The sequence below is a fragment of the Vespa crabro genome, chromosome 10, assembly GCF_910589235.1.
Source record: "Vespa crabro chromosome 10, iyVesCrab1.2, whole genome shotgun sequence".
NCBI lineage: Eukaryota > Metazoa > Arthropoda > Insecta > Hymenoptera > Vespidae > Vespa > Vespa crabro.
The window spans coordinates 3,018,576-3,033,989 of record NC_060964.1 but is presented as its reverse complement, the minus strand read 5'-3'; the positions used below and the strand labels follow the sequence as shown (position 1 = coordinate 3,033,989).

The window sequence follows — 15,414 nt, the reverse complement described above, 5'->3', positions numbered from 1 at the left end:
CTAATTCGTAACTTTAAAATAAAATGATACGCATTGATCGATCAATCCAACGATAATAATCAATGACAATCAATAAATTTTACATTAACGAATTTCTAATAAATTTTTTTTTTCTTTTTTCCGTTTTTTCTTACGACGAGCTATAACTGAAGGCTTCTTTTACGAATATAAAACATACCACTATAAACTTCATCTTTTCTAGGAGGAAACGCAAGTCGATACGATCGATTAATAATGTCGACCATATCAGCGGTGACGCATTAACGAGCAAACATAACGGTTAGCAAACGTTGTACAAGTAATTACGATGTCGTTACCCTGAGTCGAGTCGACGATGTTAAATCGACTCAACGATCCCCAATAGACAGGTATCCTTGTTTCTAATAGGAATAAAAAAATAAAAAATGAAAAAAAAAAAAACAATTTAAAAAAAGAAAAGGACAATGAAAAGACATAAAAACCAAATAAATTATCAAAGTGTATACCATAATCATACTCAATAATCATCAAAGAATGAAATCGTTGAAAATCTCTCCTTATAATATGGATGCTAGACGAGAAGTAAACGAAGAATAAATGAAGAATGACTTTCTACATATATATATAAATATATTTACATAGATATATATGAGCATGTATGTATGTATGTATGTATGTATGTATGTATGTATGTATGTATGTATGTATGTATGTATGTATGTATGTATGTATGTATGTATGTATGTATGTATGTATGTATGTATGTATGTATGTATGTATGTATGCATTTCACGTGGTTGTCTTTCAGAGATGGTTTCAAGCATCGGTGCGTTCTCGAGTCTATTACTTGAACCGTATAAAATGTAGGGCGTTCTATTTCTCGAGTAAACACAGTAACGTTACTCGGAGCACGAAATCGTGCGACTTAACGTGAAACACAGACTGACGAAATTGCGAAACGAGAAGGGAGAGGAAGAAAAGAAAAAGAAGGATGAGAAGAAAAAAGAGAAAAAGGAAGAGGGAATGACTGAGGGATGAACCTCCTATCTTTCTTTACCCTTCAATGACACGTTCTCTCCATGCTAGAGAAAAGAAATAAACGAATAATCGACGATTATATCGCATTGTTTATGAATCTTAAAAAAGATTTCATATCTTCTATTTATGTCATGTAAAAATGTAGAAAAATATTTCATATTTTATTGTCCGAAGATATTAATTTTTATTTCATATCCGAAAATATTTTCATAATTTTTTTTTTTTTATCAGTTTATAATATACTTAGTGTAGTATGAGTTATATTCACTATAGTAATAGTTATGCTATTATTAATTATGTTATCATATGTATAATATATATTATAAAATAATTTATCCTATAATTAGTATTAATAGAATAATAGTATTATATGATATTATATCCAGTATTTACTAATATTATTATAGTATTGTTACACTAATATAATATAATATAATATAATATAGATACAGTATAGAAAGTATTGACTTATACTAGTATTATATTGTATAATTATAAACATATTCTTAGTATAATATAATTATTTATTATAATAATTTACTTAATATATGATATAATTATATCAATACTTTCACACACACAGATAAAAAAAAAATTGAATTATACAAGATTAAACTTTCAAACGGACTATAAAGAAAGAAATGAAGATAGGAATTAAATGAAAAAAATATTTTTCCTGACTATATCGAAACAACACAACAATATGATCGATATAAAAATAAAATAAGAGGTATAAAAATCAAATAAAATAAAATCGAACAAAACCAAACCAAAACCAAACCAAACTAAATCAAATAGAACCGAATAGAACCGAATCGAACCGAACCGAACCGAACCGAACCGTAGAAAACTTTGCTAAGATGACGTGCCCGTGGTGCCTGCGCACGCCCTCTCAGCACACATATGAATCACATGTACAAGTATCTCCCCTCCTTTAGGAAACCACTCACATAAATACATACATATATATAATGTCGCTGTCCGTATAATGCACCGTGCAAGCTGTCTGTATTCGTTACCCCGTCACGAAAGCCCAAAGACCCAGAACGTTTGGTGCACCCTATATACTGTATAGCAGACCGCACGATTCTCTCTCTCTCTCTCTCTCTCTCTCTCTCTCTCTCTCTCTCGCTCTCTCTCTCTCGCTCTCTCTCTCTCTCGCTCTCTCTCTCTCTCTCGCTCTCTCTCACAAGCAGCCCTTCGTAATCCAACTGGAAACACATGGCGTCATCGCGTTCGAATGCCGAACATATGTATCACATTGAGTTCCATCGAAACGGAGAACAAAAATCATCGGAATGATGCTGTCGATAACATGTTCGTCGTTCTAATCATCTTCTATGCATATCCGATATTATACAAATTTACAACATTAATTTTATAGGTATAATATATATATATATATATATATATATATATATATATATATATATATATATATATATAAAATATATATAAAACTATATATTTATTTATCTAATTCATCTTATTTTGAATCTTTATAATGCCATTTAATTTTGTAACTTTGTTCATTTGATTCTATTTTATCGTCAAAGAAATTCATTGTTATTTTATACCAGAAAATGCAAATATTTTCTTTTCTTTTCAATATATCTATATATAAGCCATACTTATTATATTATATTAATATTAATATTAATATTAATATAGTATAGTATATTATATAGTATATTATATAGTATACCACGTATAAATTTAATACAATAGTACAATTATATTAGTTAATATTATATATATATATATATATATATATATATATATATATATATAATATGCTTATAGATTCGGCAAAACAATTTTCTTGTCGGAATGCAATTTACTTAATCGGAAGCATTGTTTCTTCGTTCTATTACCCCTTTCCCCCACTTCCTCTTAGGAATTATAATCAAACGAATATCAATACTCCCTCATTCGTCTGATTTTCTCTTTCTTTCATCATCGTACTTATTTATATGTATAATAAACTTGCTCATCAGAAGACATTTATTTCTTTGAAATAATATTATTTAAATAGGAAGTATAGGAGGAGGAGGGACGGGGGAGGGGCGGGAGAATGCGGAGATTATTGAAAAATCATTCGTTAGTCGCAAGATCTCCATAATAGAATCGTGTCTAGTACTCTAGGACATTTAACATAATTCAAATCAACTGAATAATGCAACGTTAACTTCCATTGCTTACTTTGTCCTTCCCGTTTGCTACATAGCTTGCTTGCAGAGTGAAAAGGTATACAAAGTAAAATGTCAACCTATAAATACGACGCTATGAGAAGAAAATGACAAATAAATCGCAAGTGTGTGTGCGTATAACTTTGGAAATCATTTAAAGATATCTTTCAATGACACGTTATCAAAAGGTAGAATATGTCAAACACAAGAAAACCTACTATAATACGATTACGTTCGTAATAATGCAAATTAGACGAATACGTTCCATGTTTATATGGAATTATAAAATATTATATATAATTCATTGTCATTGAAAAATTGAGATTTCGTTTAACGTGAAAATTTTATGCGGTTTCAATTTCAAACATTATAATATTATGTTATAACAAAAATTTTCTCCTTCGTGATTTCGATATGCATTAATTTAATAAAAAAATAACATTAATAAAAAATGTATAAAAAATAAAATAAATAAAATTTATCTGTGCATCAATATAAAAATAATCGTAATAAAACGTCGACAATAGTATCGATCATATTGCATCGCAATATTATACTATGGATCTCTTTTATTTTATGCTAATGTTTAATTATGGTTTGTGTATCAAACGATATGTATCAATTTTTGTATCGTATTATAGGAAGATATTGCACAATTTTTTATAACTATATTATAGGAAATATATTCGTTACTTGATATATGTAAGCAAAGGATATTTCAATTTCCTTCAAAGGAACACCATGAAATATATTTCTCTCTTTCTCCCCTTTCTATTTCAGAAGTACGTTTTTACAAAACAAAAAAAAAAAAAAAGAAAAAAGAATAAAAAAGGAAGAGAGAGAGAGAGAGAGAGAGAGAGAGAGAAAGCATACTGACTCGGAACGAAGATTATCTAAATTAGAATCGGCTTTTCGTAATCCTTCCACGCGTTATATACCGACGATCGTTAGAGAAGCAGGAAACATATGGCGTGTTTTTCGTTGATCCGTGTTAACATTATTATTCGTCGAATATTTACACTTATGTATTCCTTTGATTTCTACATATGTGCGTACACATAAATGTATACATATTCTAAACATGTAAATACATTCATCTCGCAAAAGTATAATTAACATACAACCGTACCTTTGACGATATTTTATAGACGGAATGCATTATAGGACATGTCTCATGTTCAAGGTAACTCGATGAAAACGAGAAAAAACTTTTATGAACTTTAATGAATTAAACGAAGCGTCTAATATTTTCCAAGTTCTTGAATGAAATGCGTCAGGAACTTTTGAAATATCGTCCATGATACGGAGGACTTCAAAACGAACGTTTATCTTTAATGTTAAAAATAATTAATGCACTTAATAGAAACAATTAGGAACTTCACTTTCTGTCTACTTATTCTTATTGTTTGATGAGATAAGAAGGAGCGCTAAATATACGTTATCTTACTTTATCCTATTTTTATACAGACATATATATATATATATATATATATATATATATATATATATATATATATATATATATATATGTGTGTGTGTGTGTGTGTGTGTGTGTGTGTGTGTGTACATATATAAAGAAAGAAAAAGAGAGAGAAAGAGAGAGAAAGAATGGTATATAGAAAACCTTCGTTCTTTGAGTTGAAAAGCAAATCTTCTTCACGAAGAAGCTCTTTTGGCTTAAGTATTATCTCAATACTCGATTTAATTCTTTAAGAATGAAAATGTTGTTGGTATAAAGAACATCCTCGAACATCCTCGTCTCTGACATTAGATAAATTTCTAAAATATTTGTGAAGTTAATTCAAATCCTTTGTAATAATTCACTTCCTAATGTATCACTCTTCTTTTGTTATAATAATAAATGTACCACCTCGACTCTTGCTAAGTGTTCATTTATATATACTTTGACCTTATTTGCACACATTAATAATGATTGTAATTTACATTTTTATTGTGAACTTAGCTTAGTTAAACGTTTCGTTTTATTAGCTGTGAATGTGTTGAAAATGTTCAATAAAAATTATTTATAGGTTTAGCACTTTTTTTCTTTTTCAAAAATAAAAAATTGTAACTAAATAATATATATAATTTTAATAATAATGAATATATTTTTATCAATAAATAACATTCCATTACATAATATTATCGTTCACATATATATTTACTTTTTAATATTATAACTTTACGTATCGATATGAAAATCTCTTCAAACATTTTATGTTTCCAATTTTTCTTTTCTTTCGTTTATTGTTATTATTATTATTTTTCTAATCTTGAAAGGTAATTTCCATTAAAAAAAAACTTTTTTTTTTTTTTTTTTTTTAATAAAATATAAATATTCATGCAGAATGTACGGTTAATAAGAAATTACATATGAATGAGCACGGGAGATTGAAATTTTCGATTCAAAATCGATTATTGATGAATGAATTCGTTTTTGATTGTTCGGTTTTATATTCGTAGATACTTTATAAAAATTTAATAAGATTGTTTTGACGTAATCGCCGAGAAAACATTTGTGATTGGACGCGGACTGAATTAGATGCACTGACCCTCTTTCATTCTTTAAAACGCGTTTACATTTAACACATAAAGATGAAATCAAACTCGAGTTGATCATAACGACGAATAGAATGAATCGACGATATTGATCGATTAGTTGGAAATAAATCGATCGGTTGGAAATAATTACTTATGTATTCCGAGGTTATTGAATGTTTCATTAATTTCCAAAGAAGACTCGGAAACATTCATAATAATACTTCCAATTCCCTGTATTTCAAGAAAAGGTATATGTGAATACATATAAGCAGCAACGTAAACAGATTCTTTCCGACATTCGTATTGACCAAACAAAACTGCCACTTCTTCATCGCTTCTTCATCGATGAAGAATAAAAACGTTCACTTTACGTAAATGAACAATTAAGTTTTTTCTTTTTCATTTCTTTTTCATTTCTTTTTTATTTTTATTTTTTTGTTTTTTTCTTTCTTTTATATTTCTCTTTAATTGTTTTCTTATTTCTGAAAATAAAACACACATAAATGATCAAACACCCGCTCATTTTACTCTACGGGTTGGGCCAAAAATTCCTAAATGATATAAAATATTAATTACTCTTTGTGAAATTTCTTATTTTCGTTTTATTTCTTTTTTCCCTCCCCTCCGCCCAAATTGTAAGACCACAAGCCTAGATTATAAATCTCGAAAAAGAGAAATGGATTTGTAAAATTATTTGACTATTTTTGGGCTATTCTATAATCTTGAAGGAAAAACAAAAAAAAAAATAAGAAAGAAAGAAGAAAAAGAAGAAATTTGAAAGGAACACTCGGTAGATTTATCATAAAGGATTCGCATGGACAAACGAGCCTGACTATTATCATGAATCATTTAAGAGAATTTCAACCAAGAGCAAACTTACAAAGCAGACTTATCCCTTATATCATACATTATTTATTCATTCTCTTATCGTTTAATAACCATTTAATAGATTTCAAAAGCATACCGATCTGATGAAACGATGTTTCGCTCAACTCGAACTTTACTTCGAAGAGCCCTTAGACACAGGCTATATAGGTATAACTTGCACATTTCCTTTCCTTTCAGTCTAACGAAGGATAGAAAAGGGCTTATCGTTTATTAATCTTTAAGGGATAACAACGTTATACTTTTCCAGGAACATTAAAACGTTATGAAATATTATAAAATGATATAATACAAGTAAATGATTTATCTTCTCTTTTTTTTCTTCACTTATCTTTTTCTACTTTATTTTTTATTTATTCATTTTATTTCTATTTTTATTTTTCTTTATAGTACTCATGAGATAATATTCATGAGTACTACAAAGAAACCTAATACTACTATTGTAGTATTCATGAGATAAAGAGGAAGCATAAATATGTAATGAAATATTACAAAATGATGTGATACAAATATTATTTTATGAGACTTATCTTTTATAGAGATTCTTTCTTTTTCTTTTTCTTTTTTTTTTTCTTTCTTCATTCATTAACAAAGAATAATGATAGTGTATAACAATAAAATGATATTTCACAATATTACAGACTTCACTTTTATACTCTTCCATTTACTATTATTATCACTATTTCTCTTCTTCTCCCTCCCTCTTCTTTGCTATTCGGTAATAAGTTGTATTGGATTTTCTCTGACATGTGCCATAATCGATAATGCAGCGAATTGAATTTTGATTGAATTTATATTCATTCGAAGGAATATGTAAATGTTCGTTAAATAAAAACAAACTGTTCATATTATTAATTGTTTGCTTTTCTCGTGTTTACTTTAATATTATCTTTTAGTAATTTTATGCACCTACCATATTATTTGAAAAAAAAAAAAAAAAAAAAAAAAAAATATATATATATATATATATATAAAATATATAGAAAAACCAAAAATAAATATGAAACATTTGTTTAATCAATATTTATACTTTTCTTGAAAAAACATTTTTTATCTTTTATTACTAAATTAATAATTCTTCATGTGTTAATTAGTCAATGTATAAATATTTATATATATTAATAAAAAAAAATTAATAATAATAATAATAATAATAATAATAATAATAATAATAATAATAATAATAATAATAATAATAATAATAATAATAGATTATTTATCGAATCGATCACAATTATATTGTTTTTTCTTTTTAGTTCATTCTTTCTTTTCGTTTCAAGAGCGTCGACATTAGAAATCTACAGATTGGCACGTATCCAAATCGGACGATACGTTCGTAAACAGGGGAGGGAAAAAGGGAAAAGAAGAAATGGGAAGGACAGTGGAAAAAGTAGAGAAGAAATTCGAGATGAGGAGGAAGAGGAGGTGGAAAAGAAGTAGGAAGAAAAAGACGTGGGAAAAAATAAGAGTCGAGAAAGCGTAAGGGAGGAGTATTATTTCCTTCTTCAAGAAGGATCGAGACTCGATCGGGAGTATTCGTCTAGTGACAAGGATGATTTCGTTCGACGAAGAAAAATGCAATTACCAGAGCGTCGTGCTGGCTCTGTCGATCGGCAGCTGCCTATTCTCTTCCTTTTCCCCCTCACCACTTTTCTCAATTCCACCCCCCCCCCTCTCTCTCTCTCTCTCTCACTACTCCAAGAATTTATGATTTTTAAAGAATGAGCGATTCCATTCCTACGATTATATATATATATATATATATATATATATATATATATATATATAATACATATCTTTAACATTGTAATGAAATAAGACAACTAATAGTCATCGATACGCGAGCTGATTACTTTTGAACATTTTCTCTTGTAAAGAAGAAAAAAAGATAAGATTTTTTTTTCATGTTTCTCCTTTTTTTTTTTTTTTTTAACATTTCATAATATAGCAACCAATATAGAAATATATATATATATTTTTGGATTATTCGTAGAGTTGGTGTCACTTCTCAGCTCGCATATGCATATGTATAAACACATGTTAGTACAAGAAATACAATAGACCTCAGAACCCTACTAAAACTACTAAAATACGGTACTCTGATAACATTGTTTCCATATAATACATTCACACATTTATCTAATTTGTGTAACCTTATATTATTGTAAATTTTTCTGTTTCTTTTTTCTTTTATTTTTTTTTATTTTTTTTTTTTTTTTAATTTAGTGATTCATTTTAATTTTGTGTCTCATTTAAGATTAAAAGACAATTTTTACGAACTTTTCAAAAAAAAAAAAGAAAAAAGAAATACATGTGTCACGTACAATCGATATCGAATTCATTTTATCTATCATATCATTATTAGAGAACGTAATGCTAATTCGAAGAGATAAAGATGATAGAAAATACATACGTTAATAATACGTAGAATTCAAATGGCTACGTAAATAACAATGTACTAAGAAAATACATTGCTCTGCAAGCACATTTCTTTCCGTCGAATCATCGCATTGCATTCAATGAGTCACGCGTACACACGTATATGTGTGCACACAGATTCGAAGTGAGTAGAGAGAGAGAGACAGAGAGAGAGAGAAAAAGAAACAGCATTAAGAAATGAATGATTCGAAGATTCATCGATGTATATATGCAATGGCTACGTAACATATGCGTAACCTTCTACGGGAATGCATACATTTCAATTGATTATTACAATTATTGACTGATAGAATGAAATGAGAAAAGAAAAAAAGAAGAAAATAAGAAAACAAAAATAGAGCAAGGTGAACGGTCAAAGTTGTATATAAATATACAGAGTATAGTAATCAACTATTGTAAATTATAGCGTTGTAATGAAATTCTTTTTACCTTACTCAATTTCTTTTTCTTTTTTCTTATCTTTATCACTATATTTAACGATAAAGCACAAATTAGCACAATTAGAAATGATAATTAGAAAAAGAAAAAGGAAAAATAAGAAAAATACGAAAAAAAAAAAGAAAAAAAGAAAAAGATATATATATATATATATATATAAGGAATAAGTTTATTTTGTCTAGTTTATTTCACTGAATTCCTTTCATATTCTTTATATATTTTGTAATATATACTATAAGCTAATAAAAATGAATGACGTAAATTAAATGTATTTACGATAATTCGAACTTTTCAGACTCCCTTTAAAATTTTCTGTCAATGATATTGCTTGAATTAAAGTAATGAAAAAGCTCATAAGATATTGAATACTAATCAAACCTTTCAAAACCTATCGAAATTCTCAAGATTTTCTTCTAAATCTATGAATATCAAGACTTTCAAAAGTTTTAAACTCCGAACTACTACGTTCGAATTATTTCAGATCCGATCATTAGTCATGATTATACTTGTGTTTGTACATATGCATGAAACTTATGTAATTATTAATGTATGAAATTATGTTTTTTTAATAGAATTTGCTTAATTTGGATATATATTATGAAAATTTTATTGAATTTTTAATTATCTTAAATAACGACTTATAATTTAATTATGAACATAATTTGTGTTAAACGCATTACCTCCTTTCCATATAATACGTCGATCCGACAATGTGCGTTAACAAAACACAAAGAGATTTTTTTACACTCGCTTTTCTTATTGCCTACTCTCGAGCCTTTTTGCCCGTTGAAATTAATCCCAATGGAGGGCAACCCCTCTTCTTTCACCAGATAAGAGGATTCGTGGTTTCGGCGTCGGGTTGCGTCGTCCAACATAATAGCAAGAGATAGTAACAACATCGTCTCTGCGACTTCAGTCAAACTCGTATAATCTAAAATTTAATGCTTTTGACATAGTTTATAAATAACATTTCTTCGCGAATCGAATAAGAGAAAATGTTCTCCATGTTATGATAACGAAGGAATTGTATATAGTTAACTTATTGTTATACCTAGTTTTTTTTTTTTTTTTTTAATTTTAGAAAGAAAGAGGGAGAAAGAGAAAAAGAGAGAAAAATTATTTATATCTTGACATGTCGTACACATGAACTTGAATGTTTTCACTGATGAGAAATTAAAATCTATTTTTCAAAATACCCTGTAACGAATTATGCGTCTTATAGTGTTGCTACGCCATATATTAGAGAGCAACTTTGAAAAGGGCCTGAGAGAGAGTGAGAGAGAGAGAGAGAGAGAGAGAAAGCCAAGAGCTCTCAATGACAGGAGGAGAGAGAGACAGTGTTCTTGAAACTCGGACTGAACGAGAAAGGGGAAGCTTGTTTTATTATGTTTTCTTTTTATTTTTCAAAAGATCTTCTCCCTTTTTTCTTCTTCTCGTTTTCATTAGTTAATGCGGATTCGAGGAAAAAAAAAAAGGAAAAGAAAAGAAAAGAAAGAAAAAAATCTAGAACTCAAGATAATGAACAAATTATGTAACAGATTATTGACGATAAGGTATTATTCAAGAAAGTAAACAATTTTATTTTCCATTTATTTGCAATAATAAGGCATAAAGAAAAAGTGAGAAAAAAAAACTAAAGGGAGAAAATGTAGAGAATATGACGAAGAGCATGATGAAAATTATCCCTTTCAGAAGAGAAATAACGACGATATACGTAGAGCCATGCATTTACATACATATATGTATATATATATATATATACATATATATACATATATGTATATATATATATATATATATATATATATATATATATATGTATGTATATATATGTATATATATACATACATATACGGCGATTATAAATCGGCTTTGAAAATTGACTCAAGCAATTTGCACAATTAAGGAGATAATCGTATTGTTGGAATTACTATTCCGACTATTCCGTATGCGAATTTCTCGTACTCACTTTCGAAAGTCCGATCTCTCTCTCTCTCTCTCTCTCTCTCTCTCTCTCTCTCTCTCTTTCTTTCTTTCTCTCTCTGTGTCTCACAAACAAACGACACATACATGCGAGCGCGCACAACTTTGATGCATCATATAAATAAGAAATGAAATCGTGTCTTAGCATTATCGAAAAGACAAGATTAAAGACATCGGTGATAAGATAAAGCACAAGTAATCTTATTAATGTTAACCTGTATCATCAAAGATTTTGTTCAATGAGACCACGCAAAATTTATAATCAGCTGTCTTATCATATAAAACCGATGAAAGTTTTTTTTTTATGTATCTGTGTACATACATATACAGAAATGAAATGGAACGTAACATTTAATCGAATACAATATATGTATATATATATATATATATATATATATATATATATATATATATATATATATTATCGATACATTAATCCTCTATAACTTGCTGTTTAATCCTCTATAACTTTGAAGTCACACATTCACATATATCTGTGTTTTTTTTCTCTTTTTTCTTTTTTCTGTTTTTATAGATCTAATATCATTTTTGTTTTTCCATGAAATTATTACGTTTACTTATTATAGTTGCTATAATTGCTATATTGCATATATGTATTATTTCACATTATATAATTAAACACGAACAAAAATTATATCATAGAGGATTAAAATCAAAAGAAAGAATGAATTTATTATCATAGAACAATGAATAATAGAAAGTAAAAACAATAACGACGTGGACAATGATGACGACAATACGATGACACGACGACGATGACGACGAAAAAAATAATGTAAAAGAAAGAAATAAAATATTTGGAATAAGATCGAACGAGAAACGAAATTATTCAATGTTAATCCATGCGATCGCACAAATGCATATGCGATGCATGCACGATGCAATATGCAATTCACGCGCCTTATGTGTAAAAAAAAAAATTCACCAATCACCAGTGAAGCGAAAGAAAGGGAGGGAAGAACAGAGAGATAGAGATAGATAGAGGTAGATAGAGAGACAAAAAGAGAAAGAGAGAGAAAGAGAGAAAGAGAGAAAGAGAGAGAGAGAGAGAGAGAGAGAGAAAGAGAGAGAGAGAGAAGTTCAAACCTCGCACGCGCCATCATCGTAGCGCCACTACCATGAAATACGAAGTACTCTCGACTGTCTTCGAGAACCAGAATAAAAAGGCCGAATATAGTAGAAAGTAGCATTTAAAGAGGACAGAGTATTGAGATAGAATGCTTCTATCTATCGTATGTATTTAAAAATTAAAGAGAAAGACAGAGGTAAAGAGAAATAGTGAAAGATAAAAAGAGAGACAGAGAGAGAGAGAGAGAGAGAGAGAGGGAGAGAGAGAGAGAAAAAGAAAAGTCGGCAAAAAAGGTAAGCCTGGTCTCATTCCACGTTATTCGCTCGACCGGTAGTACAGTACAGAAACATTCGACTCTTTAGAATTCTCTCGCTTTCCGTTTCCCTCTCTAACCCTCTCTCTCTCTCATACTCTTCCTCTCTCTCATTCTCTTCCTCTCTCTCTCTCTCTCTCTCTCTCTCTGTCTCATTTTCGAATTTGACAGTGACATCTTCAAGTCTCGCTGTAAGATCCTCGTTGCTCTATCGATATCATCATTATTTTTAACTGATGAAAAACAGATGTATTATCAAAATAATGTTACACAATATCTTTTTTACTTTCACGTTGTTGTGACTCACTCATTGTTTATAAGTTCATTCAAGACTTTCCTGTCTATCAATTACTTATTTACCTCGGGTTAGAGGTTATGTTTGTAATATGTACCATATTATGCACACATGATATTATAATGAATTCAATCAGTATGTTTTGCTTTGAATAACGTTATAAATATCAGAATACAGATAGTTAATATAATATGAAGATTAATATGTAATTATTTTTGGTTCACATGCATGTTCCATATATATAGATGATTTGTTTGATAGTAATTTTATCAAACAAATCATCTATTGAAGCAGATTGTAATGCATTATTATTAGATAATAATAAAATATATAAATGTTAAAGACATTTTTCTGCATACTTTCTTTCTATAGCTATTGATATAACTCAGTCTTACTGCGGTCACCCAAGTTTCTGAGATTCAAAGCTATTATTTCTAACCGCTGACTATTAGAGTGCATATAATGTTTTAAATATATTATTTTCAAATATATAGGAACAGTATTAATTGATATTAGATATAGAATAATGAAGAGAGAAATATATGGTATAAAAATAAAGCGAACAGCATGAATTGACAACCTTAAACATTTTTCATTCGATAAGACATTGATTGTTATCGGTGACTCACAAATTGTAGAACTAAGTGATTAAAGTCATTGTAACAAAGTACTATTATTATACAAGTTTATTTAAAACCTTATCTATGGTTAAAAAGAAAAAAAGGAAGCAGTAAAGGAAACAACATAAGAGATAAAACAATAGTTGATAAAAGATAGTCTTGGTAGACGCAATGTGGCAATTAGTAAATATAAGTAGGTAAAAAAGATGGTATAATAAAGTCGTTACATGGAAATTTAATATTGATAAGTGAAAATACTCACTACATGAGTAGCATAGGGCCTAGGAAGGGTGGTGGTAGTAGTAGCGTTGGAGGAATGAGAAGACACGCTGGTGTTGGTGAACCGCTGACTTGCTTCGGTACGACGAGGACGGCACAGGGACATCGGGCGGCGGAAGAGACAGCTCGCACACTCTCGCACACGCTCGTACACGCTTGTACCGTCGCGCACGCACCAGCTATACGCACCGTCATCCGAAAGGACGTGGAACCGAATCGTGCGTATAACTTCTCGTTTCTTCTCGTTTTTAACAAACCGTTCGTAGTAGTTACATGCGCGCGCACATATCACAATAAGCGACGACAAGCCTTTCAATTTCGAATCACGATTGAAGCGTTATCCAATGCTTGAGAAAACACAAAATTTAACTTGAGTGAGCTTCGGACGGCGGGGTCTACGGATTAATATGGCCGTCCCTCCTTCGAAAGCACGAAACTTTCGATACGTGCGTCGACGCGGTAGGCACAGTCGTCGTCTGGGTTGCGTCGAAAAACTCCCGTAAACGAGGATATGTTGGTGTGCTCGCACGCTCTGAGGGAGGCTCGAGAGACACCCTCTCACGCGCGCATTTCTTTCACTCGCGGCACCAAAGCGCACCACCCGCGTTACCCGTACAACTCACTCGCGTATATCACCCCCGTTTTCCACGCGCTCCCCCTATCTCATTCTCTCGCTCCCTCCTTTCTAACTCTTCTCTTTCTCTCTCTCTCTCACACACACATATACACACTCTATCTCTCCTTTTCCCCCTCTCTCCCTCGGTCTTTCTATCTCTCTCGCTCTACCTTTCTCTCCTTTTCTCTTCCTCCTACTCTCCTTCCTCTATCAATTCTGGCACCCTTTTTTATCGCGCGCGTCTTTCTTCCTCATTCGTTTACTCCTCGTCGAACACCCTTCCAACGTTGACGGTCACGTTCCTCCTTCCTCCTCCACCTCTTTTTCTTCTTCTTCTTCTTCTTCCAGACCTTCTCTTTTTCTCCAATGCTTTCGTTCGTTCGTTCGTCCGTTCCTTCTTTCTTCAAACTCGTCTTTGTCTCTCTCTCTCTCTTTCCCTTTCTCTCTCTCGCACACACTCTTTCTCTCTCTCTCTCTCTTCCTCTCTCTCTCTCTCACTCTTCCTCTCTCTCTCTCTCTCTCACTCTCTATCTATCTCTTCACTGGTCACACATTGAAACAGTTTTTCACTCACGTTCTTCCTTCCTTATTTCTCTCGATAGTATCCTATACGGCTGTTAGCTATTGCGTTCCTCTATCCTTCCCGTTTATCTTCGTGCACCGCGAGAGAAACCTCGCAACGAATAGCGCACTTGCCGGCGGCGGCTCT

The 15,414-nt window shown here is 30.5% G+C and overlaps 1 protein-coding gene across 1 annotated transcript in view; it reads right to left on the bottom strand.

Annotated features, from left to right (window-relative positions):
- The window catches only part of LOC124427624 (serine-rich adhesin for platelets-like), a 42,579-nt gene extending 27,448 nt beyond the window's left edge, over nt 1–15,131 (bottom strand). Inside the window, exon 1 of the mRNA XM_046970773.1 lies at nt 14,073–15,131. Coding sequence (XP_046826729.1) covers nt 14,073–14,195 — 123 coding nt within the window. The 5' untranslated portion in view covers nt 14,196–15,131. The remainder of the gene's footprint in view (nt 1–14,072) is intronic.
- Nucleotides 15,132–15,414: the final 283 nt, after the last annotated feature.